Consider the following 24,320-nt stretch of genomic DNA (forward strand, 5'->3'; position numbering starts at 1 on the left):
CCCCCACCTCCAGACCTTACACCTTCATGCCTGGAGATTGAACGGGGCAACCTGAGTTCTTTTTCTCTCCCGCCTGATGTGGTGGATGTCATCTTGTCAGCCAGGCGTGACTCCACTAAGTCCATCTATTCTTATAGGTGGTCAAAATTTGTCACTTGGTGTGGGGAGAAATCTATAGACCCTTTGAGAGCCCATTTGACGGTCCGGGTTTCCCAGAGCTCCGCCGAGATGCCGCCACTGGGAGTTGGGGTTCCACAGGGTTCTGTGTTGAGCCCCACGCTATTTAACATCTTTATGTCCCCTTTGGCGGCCTTGGTGGAGGCCTGTGGGGCCCAGATCGTCTCCGATGCCGACGACACACAACTCCTCTTCACTTGCGGGAAAGATCAAGAGTTTGATGGAGAGAGAATCCGGGACTGCCTGGCGTTGGTCTTCGACTGGTTCCAACGGAACAGTCTGAGGGCCAACTCGGGCAAGTCTGAGATTTTATTTTTTGGCTGTGTCGTCGAGCCTGATTGGCAGCATTGGTGGCCGTCTGACATGAATCCTCCTGCTCAGTCCTCCCAGGTTGCTAAAAATCTGGGTGTCAAGCTAGATAATCAGCTGGCGTTGCGAACTCACATCCTTGGTCTGGCTGGTACCTGCTACGGAATCCTGAAGATGCTTCGCAAATTTTTGCCCCTGTTGTCGGAGGAACACAGGAGGATTACCGTTCAGGCTCTTATCGGCTCTAGGCTGGATTATGTAAACGCCCTCTTTCTTGGCCTTCCAGATTATCTGGTTCAGCGCCTTCAGGTGGTGCAGAACTCTGCTGCCCGGGCAATTTTTGGTCTTGGCAGACGTGCCCGTGCCTCAGGGTTGCTCCAGAAGCTTCATTGGCTCCCTATTAGGAAGCGGATTCTGTTTAAATCCTTGACCCTGATGCACAAAGCTTTGCATGGATCAGGGGCGGGATATTTACAGCGGAGACTGAACTTCTATCATCCAGTTCGCTCTCTCCGTTCGGAATCCCTTTTTAAAGCGGTGGTTCCACGGGTGAGGAAGGCGCGCGCTGGAGGGCGATCCTTCAGCTGCCGAGCGCCTCAGGTGTGGAATTCGCTTCCGCTTGCGCTGCGCAGTACTGCCAATCTGCTTCAGTTTAGGAGGAGCCTGAAGACTTGGCTTTTTAATCCCTAGTCTGTTTTTTTTTATTAAATTGTTTCTTTTTCTTCCTTTTAGGATTTTGTGTTTTAGCTGTGTTGTGTTACTTTTATGAGCCACGGGTGGAAAAGCGTCGGGACACTCCTTTCGAGTAGCCGTACGCTATACAAAAACAACGTAACATAACATAACATAACATAACATAACATTTGTCTGATGTTCTCCAGTTTGCCCTTTCTCTGGCGCAACAGGGGCTTGCTGTTGCTACAGTGAAGGGCTATCTTTCAGCGCTGTCGGCATTTCTCTGTTTGCCTGATCAGCCTTCTCTTTTCAAATCTCCTGTGGTTTTATGATTTTTGAAGGGCCTCACAAATAAGTTCCCTCCTACTCCTTTTATTGTTCCTCATTGGGATTTGAATCTTGTGTTGACCTATTTGATGGGTTCTCCCTTCGAACCCTTGCACAAGTGTCCCATGAGGCTTCTTTCTTTTAAAACGGTCTTCTTGGTTGCAATTACCTCGGCAAGGAGGGTAAGTGGGCTTCAGGCTCTTAGTTCCAAGCCCCCATTCTTGACCATTCATGCTGAAAGAATGGTTCTCAGGACCAGGGCTGCTTTTCTGCCTAAGGTGGTAACTCCCTTCCATCTGGGACAATCCATTACCCTTCCTACTTTTTATCCTCCCCCTCACCCTTCCAAGGAGGAGGAGCGGCTTCATCGCTTGGACCTAAAGAGAGCAGTCAGTTTCTATCTCGATAGGACTAAAGACTATTGTGTTGATGATCAACTCTTCGTGGGTTTTGCTGGCTGTAAGAAGGGCAGAGCGGTGCACAAGCGCACAGTTTCCAGGTGGATAATCCTGTGCATCAAGATTTGCTACTCCCTGGCGGGTAAGGACCCTCCTGAGGGTATTAGAGCACATTCAACTAGAGCAAAGTCTGCAACATCTGCTTTGTCTAGAGGTGTTCCAGTTGAGGACATTTGCAGAGCGGCGACTTGGGCCTCCCTCCACACTTTTGCGAAGCATTACTGCTTGGATACCGAGGTGAGGAGGGACGGCCACTTCGCGCGTTCTGTCCTCCAAGATTTCCTGGTATAGCAGAGTGGACACCCTCCTCCGGGAGTGGGGACTGCTGTGGGACTCTATTCACAAGGTGAGGAATCCACACGGCAGATGTATCTATCAGAAGAACAAGTTACTTACCTTCGGTAACGCTTTTTCTGGTAGATACAATATCTGCCTGTGGATTCCTCACTGACCTACCCGCCTCCCCGTTGTCCATTCTTCTATACCAGTGTTTCTGTTATATATTTATCTTGTTGTCAAATGTTTTATTGCATTTACTTCACACTGTGTGTGTTACCTTGATATTGGTACTGTGTATACTGTGTATATGTCTACGGTCATTGGTCCGTCCGTGTGCCTCGAAGGCACGGAAAAAAGGGCGGAACTGATGTCATCACGCCGGCGTGGGCCTATTGTAGGCGTCGGTGACGTCAGCGGAGTCGCGAGCGATGCCGTGCCTCTGTGACGTCCGAATCCACGTCGGCGCGAAGCTACAAGAAGAATTTCAGAATGTTGCTGACGCAGGGGGATATTCACAAGGTGAGGAATCCACAGGCAGATATTGTATCTACCAGAAAAAGCGTTACCGAAGGTAAGTAACTTGTTCGACGCAAATACTCTTTCTTTTACATAAGGAAAATTGTTTGAAAGTGCAAAAGAAGCACTACAAATTTGCTTTTGATAGTGGAACCTGACAAGTGGTTGGGGCATACACAGATCTCAAATTGTTGAGTAGCTTATAAAGACCTGGCTTTATTCTATCCATTTTTGTACATTTCACTTTGTTTTTTATGTTAGAACCCTTGAACTATAAGTCGCAGAATGGAAAAATAACATCAGGTTTGGGTGAATCACTCATGCCTTAAAAGTAACAAACTGAAAGGTATCACTTACGCTGGTATTTTATTGAAGTAATTATATGCAGGAGGATGCAGAGTTGGGAAGAGGATACATTTTTTTGCTATTTTTAATTTATAGCATAAAGCAATAGAGACCAAGTTAACAAATTGTTTTTTTTTGTGTAAATATTTTATTTGGAAAACCACATAGATATTGCTTTGGAAAGTACAGACAAAAGCCTACAACCCTTAGGGCCGGCAATAAAGAACAAATCACGCAAAGCCAAATGAGCACAGCATAGCAACTATCGGTCCTAGGGTATAGCACATCGTAAAATCAGGATTTATATCAAAGCGTGTCTGCGAAACAACCGGTTGTGAGAGGTTTCCATTTTATAATAAGGGAATGAGGATCTTAAGAACATACAATCTAGCAAAGTCTTAATTGGAGCAGACCATGTAACAGGATGAAAGCATTCAGCATGAAACGATAGGAAGGTAATTCAAGGACACGAAAAGCAAGATATGTAAGCATATATTAACGTGCGCTAACCCGGTGCTCCTCCCGATAGAACGACAATCAATGTAAAAACAAGTAGCGCACATTGCAAGATTCCTCCCAGATCGAACTAAACTCAAGCCCCCATCTGATCAAAGGTACACAATAAAGAAGAAAAGGAGAAAAAGAAAAACAAAGAGAAGAAGGCCATAGAAATAAAGAAAGAAAACAAAACCCCATCCCCCCACCCTGCATACCAGCAGAAGGCTACGGCCACCCCCCCCCATGGGCATGCCTATCGCCCTAACAAAGAAAAACCCCCAGACTATGGAGAAATTGGAGGAGGAGCCCTCGCGTCCGCTCCTTAGTCCCACCCCCTCTCCGACCCGTTACGTCTCAGAAGAGAGTGTAAACCCTCCCAGAAGAAAGCGGCCATCTTAACATTATTCAGCACACACCCCCCACAGTTGCAATACCAGACCAAGTCCCGCGTCATCACCGGAATCACCAACGTAGTAGAGCTATCATGTCCCGCTCATCCTTGGCCAGTTCGAGCACGAATAAAAACAGTCCCCAGCTCCCTGGTCCCACCGGCAGTCAAATCAGGTGGCCATAACTGCCCCCCATGAGCCACTCGAGTAGTCTGAGCGGACAGCCCCCCTGTAACGACTACTATTTTCCAGTGTTCGCAATCAGAGATAGGAAGTGTCTGGCTTTGACGGTCAGCAGCGATCAATCGAGTCAGGGAAACAAAGGAGTTGTCCGTCGTGCAAATATGGCCGATGTACGCACTGTCCTCAGGGTCCAGTCCATAGTACCTCCGAGAGTCTTCAACCGCCACTAATTGAACATAGCCTTCCAAACAACCCATCCCTGTCTCATCCGCGTCTTCCGGCACCATATCCGAGGCAGCAACCACCCGGGAGTCAGGAACGGCCAGCAGTCCATGGCTCAGGGAGGTGCAACAGTCCTCAATAGCCAGGAGAACATCTCTCAGGGTGCGTTCCCTCTCTCCACCTTCAGTGGTTGTAACGCTCCTTGCCCCCGAGGGCCCCCCAGACTGGAGGGTACACATCTTGTCGTGCGTCCTGGGTCGCATTACCCCTTAGCAGCAGATGTTGCGATTATGCTGGAGCCATTCAGGACATTCCGTATTTTAGCGCCACAGACATCCAAGCAACCATGTAGAGGGAGGGAATCAGAAATCCGACACTGGAGATTGCCGGTCTCACCGAGAACCAGGTCCCCTCGGGGCAGCCCATCAGCAAAATCCAATACAGGCGTCAAAACTGCCGGGAGTTCCTGGACATCCACCGTAAAGAGAGTCGACCAAAGAGCGGTAAAATGCTCAGGGTAATCGCCTGTCATACGCCTGTGGCCGCCGGCAAAATCGAGCGAGCCGCAACTCCCGCCGGAGTTCACCGGTCTTTGTTGCCCAGCTACTACCGCCGCTGTGCATCTCACCACCGGCAGTGCAGCGACTGGAGGCCCCGGAGTACAATCGGTTCAGGCCACAACCCTTGCTTCGATGTTGCTCAGTCATCCGGGGCGAGCGCGAGCTCGGAATTGCGCGGTTGGGCACCGCTTCGTCTCAGCAGCAAGGGGATGGGGGTTAAGTGCAGGATAGATGCCAGGATGTTAGGAAGGGAGAGGGCGGGCAGCGGAGCCGGGCGCCTATGCGGCCATCTTGGTCGACGTCTTGGCTCCTCCTCCCTAGTTAACAAATTGTTAAGTCACATTGTGTTCTCTATGCCACTTTCTTACATTCCAGTTCATTGATTAAATACATGGAAAGGGATTTATTGGCCTGGTTGGATCTGGAAGATGCACATTCATTTCAAAATTCTGATTCATGTGGGTCACAGGAAATTCCTTTGTTTTAATGGTGGGTGGCCTCCATTATCAGTTTAGAGCACTGTCCTGTTAACTAAAGTCCGTCCCTTGAGTCTTCACCATGTGCATTGCCCCAGTGGTGGAATCCCTTTGCAAAAAGACTGCACAGTCTACCCATACTAACAGTTCAAGGTAATGCTAGAACAAAAAATGTATACCATGATAAATCTGGCCCTAACTATCAATGTAAGAAAATCAACCTTCATCCCAAAAAGAGAAATTGTATTTCTTGGAGCCAGAATATCATCAGCAGAAGATTTGTATATAACCGTTGGCATACAGGAGAATCATGCTGATGCGACTAGCTTCAGTCCTTTCATCAAAACAACAGGCAACAGTTTGGACATTGACTGCCTTGCTAGCGACCATTTCTTCGTACATCCTGTCAATAGCTCAATGCCACCTAAAAATGAGAGTAATTCAAGAGCAGTTAAACATAATGAAAACGAGTAAATAGACACCAGGGCATCATCCCCCAGATGAGAGCAGCTTTGCAGAGGTCAAGATCTGATCCCAGATATACTTAATAATGGATGCTTCTCTTTCAGGAGAATGGGGAGCACATCTACAAAGCCTGCATGTAAATGGACAATAGATGAAGCTTGTCTTTACATCAGTCTGCTCAAGCTCAGGGCAGTCAAATTACCTCGAAAAGCTTTCCTCCCAAACGTATAGAAATCCCAAGTCATGTGATGAACAGAACGCACCACCACATTGTACTTCATTCGGAAGCAAGACTGTACAAAGTCTCTTCCATTGTCACAGGAAACCGAAAAAGTATGTCTGTGGGCTCTGAAGCACAACATAGAACTGTCTGCATAGCATATTCCCGCGTTGCAAAACTCGTAGAAGACATTTTCTGTGAATGGGGAACTCCATCCTTAAACCTATTCGCTATGGCACAAAACAGAAAAGGCAGAGACTTCAGACATAGGGCACCAGAACAGAATTCATTGGGCAAATCCCCTTTTAATCAAATAGTCGACTTCATTTGTCTATGCATTTCCTCAGATGCCACTCATATCAGCAGTAATTGTGAAACTATTCAGGTTAAGGACAAACAGTAAATATTCAAGTAAGCATGGACCATGAACTGCATTTACCATAATGCTAAGGGGTGAACTGTGCTGGGTGATAAAGCATTGTGTTCCCACCCCTTTCTGTTTGAAAAATCTTCCTTGAGCCATTGAGCTGACAAGCTTGTGGAGATGCACCTGTGCGCCTGTGAGAGGTACTGAGACCTGAAAGGATTGTGGCAGCTTGCTCAGCAACCCCAGATTAAATTTGTTTTTATCTCTACTGATGACGGATGATATCCAGAAATATGTGTCTAGCGATTTACGGCACTAACCAGCACCAACTTTGGTGAAATACTCCAGTAAATATTCAAGTAAGCAAGTGCCATGAACTGCATTTACCACAATGTTAAGGGACGAACTGTGCTGGGAGGTGAAGCAGTGTGCTCCCACCCCTTTCTGTAAGGACAAAAATGATTCTAGATTGGCAGAGATAAGGGTGCTTCCTGGGCCTTCTGTAGCTTTCACTCATGCAACTCAGATTATCTTGCATGCCAGATTTTCTGACCAGACTTTAGGGCCAGATCCAGCGTTCTAACCTTCAATCATTGAATTAGTCTACATGGCTCCTAAGGTCAGACAATGCAGCCATTTGTATCTGCCTTCTGACTGCAAGTAGATTTTAAAAGAGGCAAAACACCTGTCCGCAAGTTCCTGTTATGCAATAAAATTGAAGCGGGTCTGCATTTGGTACCAGAGAAAAGGTCACCGTCCCATTTCGTGTCAGGAGGATGCAATACTTCCATATTTGCTACATCTAGCATCATTAAAAGTTCATTTAATTGGGGGAGGAGCCTAGCTCGCGACCGAGATGGCCGCGTTTTAGCTCGGCTCCGTTCAACCACCTGTTTTCTTCGATTATCCTGTATTTCTCCTGCCCCGGGAAGCCCTCCTTGCGGTGTTTCGGTACCGCGGGCACTTTGCGGACACTTACCCGTTGCTCCGGTGATCCTGGGTGCTGTCGATCCTGTGCGGTGGTCCCGCACGGAGCCTTCGGGGCGAACTGGCCTGGACCTCCTGGCAGCGACGGGACGTGGCGGAGCGCGATGGTCGGCCCTTGCTGGCGCTGTGGTTCTGGTTGCGGGGGCTGATGTGCGAATAGGCCGGCTGTGCCCGTTGGCGGACCCGACTGGCCTGGGCCTCGAGGTGCGGACGCTGCCTCCTGCGGGAGAGCCTCCTCATTTATCCGGCTTGGTCCCCCCTTTGTTCCCCGGCCCGGCCATTTTGGATTTTCCGCCCGGGCTCGGAGAACGGGGCCGGCGGCACGAGGGGGCCGCCGAACATCCTTCTTCTGGTGGGTCTCCTTCCTGCCTTGGGGCGCCTCGCCGCAGTTCGGCTGACCTCCTTTTGCTTTGGTGTTGCTCCGGCCGGGGCCCCCGACGACCGAGGGCTTGCTGAGCTCCTAAGATGGCGGCCGGCCCTGGGAGTCTCTGCCGGGCCTGGGCGAGCACTGGGGGCCCGCCACACGGCCCGGATGTCGGCTCTTGTGAAGGGTTTCCCGCACTTCATGTTGTCCTGGATGCACTATACTCCTGGCGGACTTCCGTGGCTGCGCCTGTTTCCCCTGTGGAGGCGGACCCACTTTTCGATTTATGCGGGCCCCCATCGTTGGATTTTGCTTCCTTGTTGCAGGGTACAGCTGGTGTGCTCCTGGTCTCTGTGCCTCCGGCGGAGACCGCATCCTTGAATTGGAGACTCTCCGACGCCCTTCGTCGTCCTGCTTTGTTGCCTCAGCCGCTGGGCTGCGGTCCGTTTGCATCCTGTCCAGGCCTCGATGATCCTTTATGTTTCTCATCACGTCGGCTCCCCGGCCGGGGCGCCTGTGCCGACCCAGCTGGACTTGCCTCGTTGGACTTGTCCATAGAACTGTGCCTGCGGTGCGAAGATTGTACCGTAACTTTTTTATATCCTCCGTATTTTCTTTCACGTTTCTCCTCAGGACTGCCGCTGGATTTCCTCCTGAACCCTGTGTCCCTCGTCGTTTGGACTTTGTTTGTTTGGATGATTACAACCTTGGACAAAAGCGGACAGGGCTGAAATGACTTATTATATGCGGTAGACTTGTTTTTGATTTATGACCGACATGTGCTGTTTTGATGTTGTGTAACTTCGTGGGACTCCTGAAACTTATCCTGATGTCGTTTAACTTCCCGTGGGCTCTGCCTCTCCCCTTTTCACAGGTGGTGGGATGGTTGCAGATAATACTGTTTTTTGCCCTCTCCCGTGTGTAATGTTCCTTCCTTTCCCTGGCCCTTCTTTTTTGCCTTTGTTTCTACCTTGTTTCTTTCTCCTATATTTCGGGTTCTATTTAGGGCGACAGGCACGCTGCTGGGGGGTTGGCCGTAGCCTTCTGCAGGGGTGTAGGGTGGGCTTGTGGGGTGGGTGGGGGGGTCTGTTGCGGTTTTTGGGGGATCTTTTTCCTCCTTTCTTCTCCCTTTTTGGTTCTATGGCCCTTGTGTATCCCTTCTTTCGGGGCTCTGTCTCGTCGTCTGTCCCCCTGGTGTCTTTCTGGGGTATTTTTCCGGTATCACGATGATTCTGATTTGCTGCGTGTGTTTTCTGTATTTTTAATGTCTATTTTGTACCGGGTTATTGTTTTCCTGTTTCATCGCCCGGGGGCGGGTGTTTGGATAAGAGTCCCTTCCTTTCCTTCTTCCCCCTTCTTTCCCCCCCCCCCCCCCCTTTAGGTGGGGTTCTTTCCTTTTATTGGGGGTCCGTTTCGTATTGTTTTTGTATTTGGGTCCTTTTCTGTGCTGTTCGGTGGGATAGGTGGTAGCTGCGGTGGGCGGACATTGGACGATGTGTGCGATGGCCTTTCCTCATGTCTGTTGTTTTGACCGGTGCTTATTGGTATGCCTATTTAGTATTTGTTTCTCCTGTGTTTTTTACGATCATTGTATTGCTGCCCGCCGCGGCCCCGCCCCTTTGGTTTGTCTCTAGGCCCGCCGTATTCCTGTGCTCCCTAACCCGTCCTTTAAAAAATGAGAAAACTGCCTTTCTAACTCTTATCTCCTGTGATTGCTCTAAGATGCTTGTTATGTCTCCTGTTTCTTTGCCTTTGTATACTGTGATACTCTGTGCATTGCTCCTGACATTCGGCTCTGTGGTGGCCAGCCCGGTGGGTTGTAGGCCCGTATTTGTGAGCTCTTTCTGTACAATAAAGGTTTTAAAAAAAAAAAAAAAAAAAAAAAAAAAAAAAGTTCATTTAATTGCTATAAAAGCTTATAGAAAGTCACCACAGCAGTTATCCCTCTTTAAGATTCTAGTGATTACCGATTTTCTAGATGTCCCAACACGTTTTTCCCCAATGAAGAGACCACATCCTCAATGGGAGCTCAATTTAGTGCTACCTAAACTAATTTGTTCACCATTTGAGCCTATACTTAGAGAGCTTCTTTGCAGCATCTTTCATGGAAAACGTCTTTTTAAATAACAGTCCCAAGAAGGATTAGTGAATTACAAGCACTATCTGTAATAGAACCTTTTAACATTTTTCATTCTAATACAGTGGACTTCAGGACTTTCCTTTCCATCTTACTAAAAGTGATATCTGACTTTCACATCAATCAGACTATCATATTACCTACTTTCTTTCCAAATCCATCTATACCAGCCGAGAGGGCTCTTTATTCCATAGATGTTCCAAGAGTTTTACAACAAAACCAAGTATAATCAGAAAATGAAACTATTGTTCATCAACTATGGTCATATTAAATAAGGGCTAACTACTTCCAAACAATCTATTGATAGATGGATAGTAGTGTGTATTTCCTTGATATCAACTGTCTAACTCACCTCTCCCTGTTAGACCAAAGGCCTACTCTACAAGAAGTAAGGCTTGTTCACACTACTAATCACTATTACAAAAACATATTGCTGCCACCACCATGCTTGTGCTACTCAACTCTTGGTAAGAGCAGCAGCCCTTCACCGCTACAATGGTGGCGCTTTGTGCGCCACTCCTGATGTAACAAGATCACAGTCCGCGAGATTGGCCTAGCTCATGGCGCACACATGATTTATGCTCGCCCCAATGACCAATAATTGGTACAAATGATCCAAATATCATTGAATTTGGGTCGCTCGGGGCAGGGCTGTATGTCCTTTACCATGCAGGGCATATTTCCATCCCACATTTACAAATCTTATGAGAAGGGAGGCCAGATATCTAAGAGACTTTAAGCTCATGTCAGCTACCTTGGTGACCTTTGAAAGACATATCCCTATTGAAGAGATTAGTGTGGTAACAAAATGAGGGATCTTTAAAAAAATCTGAATTCACATGTGGCCAGGACATTCTATGCAGCCTATTTTTTAGAAGCCTGGTTTGCTACTTTCAGCCTTGCAGCCACTCGAGATATACAATCTAATACCTAACTGGTTAGGAAGGACTGCGAGCTGGATGACAAAGTAACAGTGTCTTTCATGATGTATTTGCTGTCCTTCTTCACAACACCCATTCACTCAATGAGTATAGAAGGTGAGGGTGGTGAGACAAGGATCAAGAGGTTAAAAGATGGTGTTCTAGTTTGTTCTTCAACTCTGCACTTTTATGCTGTAGGTTCTTAAATCTGTTCCAACTGTTTACCCAATATGAAACATAACTTGCTAATAACCTTGTAAAAGACCCCCTCGCTGCCAAGTCGTTATTATAGCTAAATAACATATCAATGTACAAAAACGTAATTTAGTATGCTTGCTAGACTCATGCTAAACATGTCTGTACCTTCACTAATCCTTCTTTCGCATATTTCAGCGCCCTCTATGCCCTGGGGATGGCAGCTGTAGGCGTGGCTATACTATGGTACATCTTCCGCCTCGCAGGAATGGCTGGCAGGGAAGGCGGCTTCAGCGCTTTTGTAAGTAAATGATTGGGAACCATCTACCACGTACTTTTATCAGAAGTCAATCTGTGCCAAGGTGCTGATGTTGTGTCACGATTCTGGTTCTGTGCCTTTCTTAATAAGCTTCAGTGAACCCGTCAGTAAGATCACCATTCACCACACTTGCAAATGAAACCCTTTCTCCTATGCTATAAAACCCCCTGCGAGTAGAAACTTGGAAACCTTTGTGTGGTGCTGCTCTAGGAGTGTGAAGGTGGCTGCAGCATTTATTTGCACTTTTCTCCTTGCTTTGTTCAGCCGATCTCCCTGCTTTGTGTAACAACTGGATGTAATTCTCCTGGAAGTGGGATTTCTGGATTGCCAGAATGCAACATGTACTGTTCGAATCTGAACTGGTGCACGCGTTCGGTCCTCGTAATTCTGATCGACTGGATTTAAACTGTGGCCGCTCTCCAAGGCTGCACGCGTGAACCCTGCTACCTCCCTCGAACCATTGGCTGCATGGTCTTGGACTGCCGGCCACCTCCCCCCTTGAACACCGACTGAATTACCCAATTCAACCAGTCAACACATGGGGGTCTTTGGAAGTCAAGGGGGGGTACGGGGCCCCCCCCCTGGCCGTATTTATTAAAATATAAAAACAAATCAAAAATTTTAATCAAATAAACATTTCTGACAATTATTAAAATGCACACTTTTCAGAATATTAGATTGACATCCGTTTCGACATGGTATGATGGGCTAACCTTAACAAATAGCTAATACAGCGTGTCTCCTAACGTAATCTAATCATCCTGAAAATTAAACTGCATTCTAATATTTCCAATACTTTTTAATAACTTTTTAATAACTTTAATAAAGGCCTACGGCAAGGTCGCCAACCGGTGTCAGATCCTTTTACAGCTGCGCTCTCACGTTGAAGATGCGCATGCGCAACCCAGGGCACGTTTCACCCACGTGCGCTCCCGGAACTCCATTTAACCATAACAGGAGGGCCCAGACACTCGCGCACCTTAGTGACGTCTCAGTGTTGTGAGGGGTGGCTACCAGCCTGAGGAAAGCGTAGACTCCCTCCCCCGCACCCTTTACAACGGGATATCATATCCTGCCCCTGAAGTTCTGAGAGAGACCAATGGCCCCTCCCGCGGGCGGCCCCTTTCGTGAATGGGTCCGCCCCCCCGTAAGGACCTTAAAATGCTGCTCACCGATTAATGACCTTACCGCCAGACACACATAATAAATACGACATTGCTATTCTAAAAGGAAAAAAGGCCTAAGGAGAAAATTGTTAATACACAGCAAAGCACAAAACATATACATATACAGATACTCCTGTAAGCGGGAAAAAGGCCTAAGGAGAGAATTAGTTAAATATCATGGCACTGCACAAAATATTTACTTCTGTTCTACCTTCCAGTAGACGGGAACTTCAAGGCCTACTGGATCAAACCCCCTAAACCTATAGTCTGGCACATTGACCAACCTGATTCTCACCATTTGCCAGGCCCCAAGGTCTGCTAACAAGGGATGGAGGGTGGGGAAAATTACACGGCCCCACGGCGGGGCGAGGAGCGAGCCTGGGAGCGCGGGCACAAAGAGGCCGCTTCCCGCGCTCCCCAGGCTCTTAACCCCTTCGCCGCCGCGACCCCGCCCCCTCGCCCCGGAAGCACACCAGTACCTCCGGGGCGAGGGGGCGGGGGAACGCGGCCCCGAAGGGGACGGGTTGTGGGAGGGACCGGGCCCCGCCATGCTTGCGTGGGGGCCTATTGGCCCCCCCTTGTATCATGGTCTTGGACTGCCGGCCACCTCCCCCCTTGAACACCGACTGAATTACCCAATTCAACCAGTCAACACATGGGGGTCTTTGGAAGTCAAGGGGGGGTACGGGCCCCCCCCCCTGGCCGTATTTATTAAAATATAAAAACAAATCAAAAATTTTAATCAAATAAACATTTCTGACAATTATTAAAATGCACACTTTTCAGAATATTAGATTGACATCCGTTTCGACATGGTATGATGGGCTAACCTTAACAAATAGCTAATACAGCGTGTCTCCTAACGTAATCTAATCATCCTGAAAATTAAACTGCATTCTAATATTTCCAATACTTTTTAATAACTTTTTAATAACTTTAATAAAGGCCTACGGCAAGGTCGCCAACCGGTGTCAGATCCTTTTACAGCTGCGCTCTCACGTTGAAGATGCGCATGCGCAACCCAGGGCACGTTTCACCCACGTGCGCTCCCGGAACTCCATTTAACCATAACAGGAGGGCCCAGACACTCGCGCACCTTAGTGACGTCTCAGTGTTGTGAGGGGTGGCTACCAGCCTGAGGAAAGCGTAGACTCCCTCCCCCGCACCCTTTACAACGGGATATCATATCCTGCCCCTGAAGTTCTGAGAGAGACCAATGGCCCCTCCCGCGGGCGGCCCCTTTCGTGAATGGGTCCGCCCCCCCGTAAGGACCTTAAAATGCTGCTCACCGATTAATGACCTTACCGCCACAGGCCAGGTAGTTTACCGACTATCTGGCCCCCCCCCAACCGCCTACACTGAAAGGTCATAACTTCCTAATCCAAACCCCTCTACCCCTGCTATTTTGTTCCCTACCCCCATGACATCCCTGACTCTGTCCACTGGACCCCCCACCCTGTGAGTAGAGCCTCTAATAAACGTCAACTCCTCATTATCAGCCGACTGTTAGTCTACTTGGTCCTGATATGACCCCTTGTGGGATATTCTGTCATTAAAGTGTCCTGATATGACCCCTTGTGGGATATTCTGTCATTAAAGTGTAGGAAATAGTTTCTCCAACCAAGTGTAGATCCTCTTTATCGAGTGATTCTTCACCGAGTGACTCCGTGCACTCGCTTAATTCCCCCCCCCCCCCTTTTACGTGCAGCCGGGGGAAAACGCAGCCCCCCCATGGTGCAATCTGGGTCCTATCATCGTTACCCCATGTCCTAAAATGAACGAGGGTGTGGGGGCATGCCTCTCGATGGTCCCTGCAGATGCTGTGACCGGGGCTATCCTGGTACTCCCATCCTACTCTTCCCACTGGCCTACTGTACAGTCTGCTAACCATCCACACCCAGCCACTACGCTCTGGAAGTGTTTAAGTGTATGGTACTACTTTTACCCCACTTCCTGAACCGGGGAACTGAGGCGTTGCATAGGCCTATCAATCCTGGGGTTGCCGAAGCTAGGAATGTACACCCTTGTGTACTATCCCATCTCTACCGTTGTCACTTACCATTCGGTGATCTATGCATATCATGCTGACACTGGTGGCCCTGCGTGCACAGGCGCCGTTACTGTAGGTATACATTTTCCTGTTACGGCAAATACTGCCATTTTTGTGAAACCACATCCTGCTACATTACTGCCGCCAGCCCAATATAAGGGCTTACACACCAAAACAATCAACTCTGTGTTGGCACCTCCTGCGTCCTTTGATCGCTCGCCCATCACACTTGCGTTGTTGTTTGCCATCCTCTATCTGACGTCAGCATCCCTTGGGCTGTCCACCTGTAGCAGCTGCTGTGATGCGGTGCACTCCAGATATCCACCATGGACCCGGCCATACATAAATGAAAAAGATAAACACAAACCATTAGTGTTTCTGACGATAACTGCAGTACATGTGCTAGTCTTACATTGCCATCCCTTGCCACGTTTGAGATACGATTAGCGTCAGATGCATACTCCTAAACACTTCCGACTAAGTGTTGAGCAAGCCTCAGTCTGGGTTCCCTTGTAGCGTGACTGTATTAGTGTTACGAGGAGTGCCCTGTAAAATGGCCTTCATTAACCAACACTACCCAGTGTGCAGTGCAGCGACACAAAGCATGGAGTCCCCAGTGCATACCATAACGCCCTCATGACTCCTTAAGGATGATTAGGATATCAGTTCAAAAGGAACAGTCCGTTTGTATTGGCACCCACCTAATCACAACTTGATGAGATATACGCGTTCTAAATATCGAACCCCTTGCGCCTGACTGTTGGCTTGGATCGTGGCTGACAGTGGTAAAGACAGTGGTCCCAGACTGAGCATCATTTCCCTAACAAGTTTCAAGTAGCAGGTGGCCCGCCCGCTGCCATACAGGATTGTCCAATCAATTCATAGTATACCGCCACCTATTGTAAATCATGATGCAACATTAGTTTCAAAGGATCAGGGTTTAATGTGTTACCGTTCATCAACCCATTCTGCCTCCCCCAGTTCAGCCCTGTTCATCTGCAAATCTGTCTGACCCTCCTGCCCATATAAGAGCACCAGCAGTATCAGAGATGGGATTTAGGCATGATCGCGACCCTCCTCTTTAGATCCACTCTACTATAGTGAGTTTTTTGCGTGCTCTATGTCCTCTGGGGAAATTACCTGAAACTAACAGGTCTACTATGGAACGGCAATTTCCTGGCTGACCTTTGGTATGGCAGACTTACTTGGGCAAAAAACAGGTGGGGAAGAATTAAGTGCCAAATGCTGTTAAGTCGACTCGCAAGTGCATATAGGCCGAGGCAAGCACGTACGCAAGTGTAACTTGAATCAGCAAGCCCCCCGGTCACCCTGAACTAGTATTGTCGATTACGTAGACCACTCTGCCATGTTACCGTTGTAATTAGTGGGCATATACCCAGGTGAAGTGAAAACACTAAAAAATTCCCGCACCCAGAAAAATTATTATGGGGTTGCGGGATCAGTGCAAGGAGGGTGTTAAGCAGGGATCAGATTGCAGTGCCCGCCCAGCCCTCATGGTCACATTGTCTAACTACCACATAAGTAGCTACCACGACTGTCTTGTTGCTGAGTCATACAGGAACAGCGAGGGCACAGCAACTGTTATCCTAATGTCACAGCCTTTAAACCCATGTGGGCAGTTTTTCATGTTCCTTGCACTATAACCATTCTGACAAATGATCGTTTGACGTGTTCTTGCCCCACTGTAGGCGTACAATGGGCGGCATCCCTGAGATTAGAATTAACATATTAAATGCATTTAGATACAGTGCTTCTAAATATAACATTTTTAAAAGCGTGTTGGCTATCCTGCCAATCTGTCATGGGTGCAGCCCTCCTGTGCCTACATTGGACATTCCTGATTGTAAGAAAAAGATAACATTCTTCCCATGTCAGCAGGCAATTTATTATGGCCCCGACCCATCCTTTTAAATAACTTGTGAGATAACATGGCCCATTGCCATATTGCTATCACCAGTAGCCGGTGGTCACACCGGCCAACTATGTACTGAACCCTCTTGTTTGTAAACAGGTGTGATAGGATGTGGGATAGTACTTAACCTACCTACACAATTCTACTTAAAAATTCCTACGGCCTGATTGCCATCCCCAATACCAGGTGGTCCCCCGGTCTACCGTTCACTGGACCAACTTGCTTGTAAACAGGTGTGATAGGATCTGGGATAGTGCCTTCCTACCCCACTATTGTACTCAAATGAAAATTCGTGAACATCAGAGGCTGGCAGTTGCTGGTAAATTGAGCCAAGACCAGCAAAGACAGGGGACTGACTGCTTGTCCCGGGCTAGACCTCTGCATCAGGGTCTGCCACTCTAACCATTGAGCCACACTTCTCCACCAAAGTGGAGCCAAACGGGACTTGATATACCGTGTAAACATTAATACATCCACTTTGGCCCTTCGAAACTGAACTGGACTGATCACGTCACTTCTAGCATGAAAATCTGATTCCACTGTGGCACTTTATACAGAACGGAGTTGGGCCTATCATGTTTCCACCTTAATCCCAAGATATGTAACTCATTGCTATATTTCCATTTTTACCAATAGCCTAAAATTTAAATGGTATTTATCAAACCAACCGTGTAAGTACTGTAAACACCATCATATCGCACATTCGTGCATCCCCATGTGTAGAAAGCCAATGATTCCGCACTTTTAAACTTGACCACTAGGTGGTAGCGCAGGCAGCTAGATATAGCTTCATGTATGCCTAACAGAAAACCCGCATTCCAGACTTTTGTCCATGCAATCTACATTCCTCTCTATCCAGGCATAAAGACACACCCTGTCCCTAGTCCCAGTACTCGTAAATGCCTGATCAGTACCAAAGATAGTACTATTCGGTCTTTAAACAGAGTTTTTTGGACCTTTTTGGGCCCCTGTGTCACTGCGCCTGTTGTACCCTTGAAATCATGAAGCTCAATGTATTTCCGTTCCCTTCTGCCCCACAGTTCTGTCTGCGCATGGAAATGATGTTTGCGGCGCACCCGGCCCTTGCAGAGACAATTCGGTTAAAACAATCATAAACGCCACAAAACCAGACTGGCATCATTCACGCCAGGGACAGTTTCCAGAGTGAGTAATACTATAGACAAATTAGGAGTTCCTATCTCATACCCCTGCCAGGGACTGACATCACGCGTATAAAAGATGCGCTTTCGACTAACTATATGTTCTCGCTATACTGTGCGAATGGTGACGTTATTGGCCTATTGAGCAATGGAAGGGGAATAGGCTTCTCATCCAGCTGACTACCCTACAGCGATCCCCCCCGGGCCACATTGCACGTGGAATGTATTTATTTATGCCCTTACATATATAGCACGGACTTTACCCGAAAGCTTCATAGCGCTCCACGATAGGAACCACATCTATACATGAATGCGACCATTACCTGAGAACAGAGTACCTGCTTCTCGCCCAGCTGTATACCCTACTGCGGTCCCACCCGGGCCCCATTGCACGTGGGGTCGCAATGTATTCATACGTGCCCTTACATATATAGCGCGAACTTTACCCGAAACGTGACACACACACACAACAGGGTATATACCCCTTTAACTTGCAAAGCCTAAAATACAACCTTACATAAAATCCCACCACAAAGTTAACTAGTATAAAAACACTTTCCATCACCGCCTGTTGTACAATTGGGGTGCCTTCACTATGTACCTTATCATCTAACCCTTTGTTTCTATGAAAAACAAAATTAAAACGTTGCCCTTCAATGGTAGTCTCCCATCCACTTTGTGCCCTAGCTGTCCCTGCTTAGCTTCGCGTGTAACCCGGTGCAACAACAATTAGCTTGGACAATATCGCATGCGGCAACTCGACAAACGCTCGCGTTTCACACCACTCTAAAGCCATCACTTTTGATAACACTTTTTAATGTTGCATTTTAGAGTAATAATTAGGAATGTTCATTTAAATGTTCCCCAAATTGTGTTTTTCTCTGTGTAGAAAGAGCATGCAATTCTTTCAGAATCAGCGTACTTTGGCAACAACGCTTTCTGGAATAATGTAACTAAACAGTATTGTCTTAGTCCGGGAAAGATCCTCAGTTACCTTCATTTTAAATTCCTTCATTTACTTTCCCGGACTAGCATGGCGACAGACGACAACCTCGTTGTCCAAACTGAGCACATAAAAGTGCGTATTTTTGCTCAACGAGCGCCCACTAACATAGCGCACAAAAACCTCAATCATAGCGCAAATTAAACTTGTGCTCCCCATCGGTATCATTAACCCACAAAAAATACCCCAACACACCACCATGAGAATATGCGCACCACACTCTAAACTAACTTAAGTTTTGACTCAAAAAGAGCAGACCAAACGCTATCGGCGAAAATAATTTCCCTGCTTGTTTCTTATGCAAAATGTTGTTAAAATCGCTCCTGGTAATATGCTGGTGCATCCCTATGTCAGGCACCATATTTCCTAGGTTGCCCCTCACTTAGCGAGTTTGAATCTACCTTTAAGTGCAGTTTCATTCAATCAGAAGGAGGGAACTAATGAATATACACGTTATCAGAACAGTAAATGAGTACATGGAACATGAGTACCCCAACACACCACCATGAGAATATGCGCACCACACTCTAACTAACGGCACATAGTCCCAACGGGCAACGCACTACCTAGGTAAATTTACCCTATCTCCGTTGCCCCTGTGCACTCCAGCCTTCCGACGGGTAAAACGATGGGTGGCCGCGACGAACGCTGCTCCAGTGTTGCTGAAGTCTGTCCACCATCCCTCGGACCTCCGGATGGCTCCTCTTTTCCGCCCTTGTCCGCTCCTTCCCGAGACCACGATCCTCATCGACTCTGCTTGCTCCTCAAGTATGCAACGGCAGACCTGCAGAGGGAACAAAGCAGAAAAACATTACGGGCCGCTGGGGGCCCAATAGCTCGCACGATCTCCGGTCACAGCAGATTCTCCGATCTCCGGTCACAGCAGATTCTCCCGCTCCGCCACGAAGAAAATGCTCCTCGCTGCCCGCTTCATAGGGTGTGCTCCTGCGAAACGCCGACAGTGGACCTGGAAAACAAAACAGAAAATTACACGGCCCCACGGCGGGGCGAGGAGCGAGCCTGGGAGCGCGGGCACAAAGAGGCCGCTTCCCGCGCTCCCCAGGCTCTTAACCCCTTCGCCGCCGCGACCCCGCCCCCTCGCCCCGGAAGCACACCAGTACCTCCGGGGCGAGGGGGCGGGGGAACGCGGCCCCGAAGGGGACGGGTTGTGGGAGGGACCGGGCCCCGCCATGCTTGCGTGGGGGCCTATTGGCCCCTCCTTGTATTTCTTCAAGCCCACAGGTCAGAAGCAGTCTTCTGTTTAGGCCTAAGACTGGGGGGCACATCCTGGTGATTTGATGTTTAGATTGATTCTAGGTTGCTGACGATGACTGTTCTAGAAAAGCATTTTTTCTGAGTTTACCCAATGCTTCCCAGAGTGTGAGACTGCCTGGTCCGTTTTCAATGGTGGTGTTGTAACGTGCAGGCAGCCGCTGTACTGTGACAGCTGAGACAATCATTAAACAGTATCTACTATCTAGCTATTTAAGAAATGCAGATGAGGGGTAAGATGCCCTGTATTCAGACTGCACTTTTGAAATAACCTCTCGACTCATCCATTTTTCAAATATAAAAATATTCTTTGCTAGAACAGACAGATTAAAACTGATATTTGGAAACTACAACTATTTATTTTTTGCAAATATAAACGGATGCTACGCTTAATTTGAGAGCGTAGAAAATAGTCAATTGCATGTTTATTTGTGTGACAGAACAACGTCCATCAGAGCTTGCCGTTTAGTCTGTCACCTTGTGCCCGCAACAGAGCCGTATACTTTCAGTCTACAGTGCTGCTAAGCTCTAAGGGGCAGGAATGGGATAGTGAAGGTGGATTCATTGAGGAATACGATCTCCCATGTGGTTCCAAACAATTTAGAGAGCGGATGTGAATTGTGCGATTGCCTGACATTTGGTTGACTTTGAGATCAGAGTATAGAGAGTGGATGTTGATGAGATGAATGGCATGTTGAACAACCTCCTATCATTTAGGCTGGCCCTGAAAACGTCTTTTGTTTCTGTTCTGACGTGCCAGGAACCCTTTGGATGTCAGTTTCCCTTTACAAATAAATGAATAACGATTGGCCCGTGGGTGCTGCTCCCGTGCCTGAGGCATGGTTTTTTCAGGTGCATTAGTCAGATGGGCTGATATTTGGGTGATGACAGGGCAGCGTGCTTGGTGATGTCACGGCAGCGTGCTTGGTGATGTCACAGAGGAGTGTGTGTTGCATCAGATTCCATTAGTGTCAAGGAAGTTAAGCCTCAGAGGGAGTTTTGTTCCTGACCAGACAGTGTAATCTAGTCGAATAGTCTGTAAAAGAGATGATGTTGGCTTCAGCAAAAGACTAACCTCTGCCACCTAAAGGCCAGATGGGGATTGGAGAGGATTGACTTTTCGGGCTTAGGTAAGGTCTCTTTTCTTCTTAAACTGCTGACAGGTTTGGGATTGGAGGCAGTCCTTTACCTAACAGTGGTCAGTTCCCGAAGAAGACTGCTGCCCCCCAGCAGAATGAATCCTCATACTGGTGAGGGAATGGTATTTGACCTGTGGTCAAGCCTAATATTAGTAGATATACTTTTGAAATGTAACTGTGCAGAAGACAATATTTAGAAAAGTATTACATGGGCTGGGTAGGCTGTTAGGATTTGTCGGTCTGCACGCGGCTACCCGGTGCACCAGGAAAAAAAGTCAAAACAAACATCTGAGGTCTGGATACAGACAGACTGGAGTGGAGATGCAGCCTCCCCCATACAACTCACTGAGAAACAAGACTATCGAAAGCAGGCGGAGAGAAAACGGGAAGTGGTAAAACAGAATTCAGGCTCTGGGTGCAGGGACACCAGCTGCTTGTTTTCTGATATTTCGTCTACAATACTGTAAATGCTGTCTTACTCCAATAACATACTGCAGCTTAGATATGTTGTCTCCGTTTGTCTCAGCCCACAGAGCGGACCATCTCGGTTATTTCTAAGAGCTCCATGTTATCATCACTAAGCACATGATGCCCTAGCAGAAAGAAAAACTACCAGTGCAATAAAAAGAATATCTAGGGGCTGAGACTCTCTGACATGTGGGACCGTAATACTTGCTCTCAGGCCGGCGGACAAAGATATTGGTGGGGAATAGCACAGACACAGTAACCCAAAGCAGTACACTGACACTAGGTATTAGTAAGGAAGCTATTTGGGTCAGGGAGACAAAAGGTCAGTGCGACAGCCACGTGCAGCTACTGAATCAATGATGGAGGAGGCATGGTGAGCGTTTTCTTCTTCATTATGTCAAATTCTGATCAGCTTGAAAATATGAAGGGATAACATTGTGTGTGCTAGGACTCCGTGGTGGCCTGTTTTCCAACTTTACTTTTCTTTCCATCACAGAACCAGCTCAAAATGGCACGTTTCACGATTGTGGATGGGAAGTCTGGCAAAGGCATTAGCTTCAAAGATGTTGCTGGGATGCATGAAGCAAAAATGGAGGTCAAGGAATTTGTGGATTATCTAAAGGTAAATCGTTTTTAAAACGGCTGTGAACTTCTTTTGCAGATATGGATACTACACTGCACTTGCATACCAATTCATCCACACTACTGGTCAAGAAGAAGCTAAGTGCTCTGTGAGGAGGAGTAGAAGGCAGCCTGGCTATCAAGATGAGACTTAAAAAACAGTACTTGCTTTGCCCAAAATGCTGCTTTCACGTTGTGGCATAGTGTTGCTCTAGGGCCACAAGGCATCTACTGTTAGACTGGTATAATAAGAAATAGATGGTACAGAGCAAGTAGATTGTTCATAAAAAAAACTGCCTTTTGTTAAAGCAACGTATACAAAAAGTGATGGATGGATGGAATGTGTGAATTAATCACAGCCACAGGACCGCATCTCAGCCCATCATTATTTCGCAGACCATGCTTCAATGAGAACAGTCCATTCAAAACTGCAAGGCCAGGTCCTCCCTGAACAGGAACACAAGCAACCTAGAACCAGTTTCACCCTGGTTTGGGCCCCTCAGCCAGATATAGCTTTGTTCCAGAGACACAATGTGCACGAGACCCACTTTTGGGCATACCCTCCCACTTAGGACAACACAATGAAGTATACAGAAAGTGATGGATTCATTACTTGAATTAATCTCAGCCACTTGTAATTGCTTGGGGCCGCATCCCAGTCCAACGTTATTTTTCACACCATGTCACCCCAGTTTGTACTCAGCCATGTGCAAATCAGTCTTGACCCTGCTCCAATGGGAACAGTCCAGCCCGAGCTGCCAGGCCAGGTCCTCCCTGAAAAGGAATACAAGCAACCAGGACCTGCTTCACCCTGATTGATGCCCATGAGCCAGGCATAGCTTGGTTCCAGTGGCACAGTGTGCACGGGACCCACATGTGGTCACACACATCCCACTTAAGGTGACACACTGAAGTCTGCAAAATGTGAAATATGAAATGCTTGAATTAATCTCAGCCACTGAAAATTACCCTTGGGCCACATCCCAGTCCATAAATATTTTGCACACCATGCCGCCTTAGTTTGGACCCAGCCATATGCAAATCCGTCTTGACCCTGCTCCAATGAGAAGCAGGGTGGTGTGGAGTGCAAAAAAACGATGGATTTGGGCCCAGATCTTTTGACTGGGGGAGTGTGTGACATTGATCCACATTCAGTCCATCACTTGTTGTTTTTGCCAATGAGAAGTAAAGCAATGCCTTTCCACATTGCTGTAAAAATGTATTGAGTGCCTCTAAGCAAATTAATGTTTAACTGCAAGAGCCCTTTTGGCCATGTTGAAAAAGGAGATGATGACCGAGGTCCTTTCCCATTCCGGTCACCACATTATTAAGGTTTTATGACAGATGCTACTTGTTAATTATAAGAGAAGAGATACTGTTTGTTGTTGTAGCTCTTATTTGTTTTTATGCTGACATTTTTCATCCATTGTGGAGTGGAAAATGTATGTTGGCCAGATCTTGTATCTTTGTTTGGTTTGCTGTGTGATATGACCTAGCTATTCCTGAGTGCTTTGGAAGATGTATCTGTAAAGTATGAACTGGTAGGTGTGCCTACAAGGGATTTGTTTCAATACTTAATTTTAAATAATTTTAACTCTTTACTCAATGCAAGTGTTTATATCTTACTTGCAGATTAATTTCGTTCATGTATATTTTAAACTGTTCATGCAACAACAACCTATATACAATTCTGGTTCGCTAATAAAGTATGAAAACATCAGATTATATCAGAAAACATGTAAAAAAACACGGGTGTATATTAAAAAACGATTTTTATCGTAAACAATGATTATAAAGGGTACTGGATAATTTAGCACATAATGAAACAAGGTGTGGAGAAATACAGATTTTTCTTGTCCTTCACAGTAACAATTGTGTACACTTTTTTCAGATAGAATTAAGGCGAATAAACTGATCGATACAGAAAATAAGTGCAATTGTCGACGTTTCGGTCTTTAGGTAGTCATCTGTAAGACCATCTTCAGGATTATGCGCGTTATAATGGTTGACCCTGGAAAATCAGTGTGAAAATGGCTGTCACTGTGGCGTCCAGAAATATATACAGCCAGCGGATATTTTATTTAGAGGAGTGGATCCTAATTTCAAATTATGGCGAAACT

At 47.2% G+C, this 24,320-nt stretch overlaps 1 protein-coding gene across 1 annotated transcript in view; it reads left to right on the forward strand.

Moving 5' to 3' along the window:
* The window catches only part of SPG7 (SPG7 matrix AAA peptidase subunit, paraplegin), a 329,497-nt gene that overhangs the window by 90,527 nt on the left and 214,650 nt on the right, over nt 1-24,320 (forward strand). Inside the window, exons 6-7 of the mRNA XM_078670829.1 lie at nt 11,268-11,370; nt 22,076-22,201. Coding sequence (XP_078526955.1) covers nt 11,268-11,370; nt 22,076-22,201 — 229 coding nt within the window. The remainder of the gene's footprint in view (nt 1-11,267; nt 11,371-22,075; nt 22,202-24,320) is intronic.

Source organism: Lissotriton helveticus, chromosome 12, assembly GCF_964261635.1.
Source record: "Lissotriton helveticus chromosome 12, aLisHel1.1, whole genome shotgun sequence".
Taxonomy (NCBI): domain Eukaryota; kingdom Metazoa; phylum Chordata; class Amphibia; order Caudata; family Salamandridae; genus Lissotriton; species Lissotriton helveticus.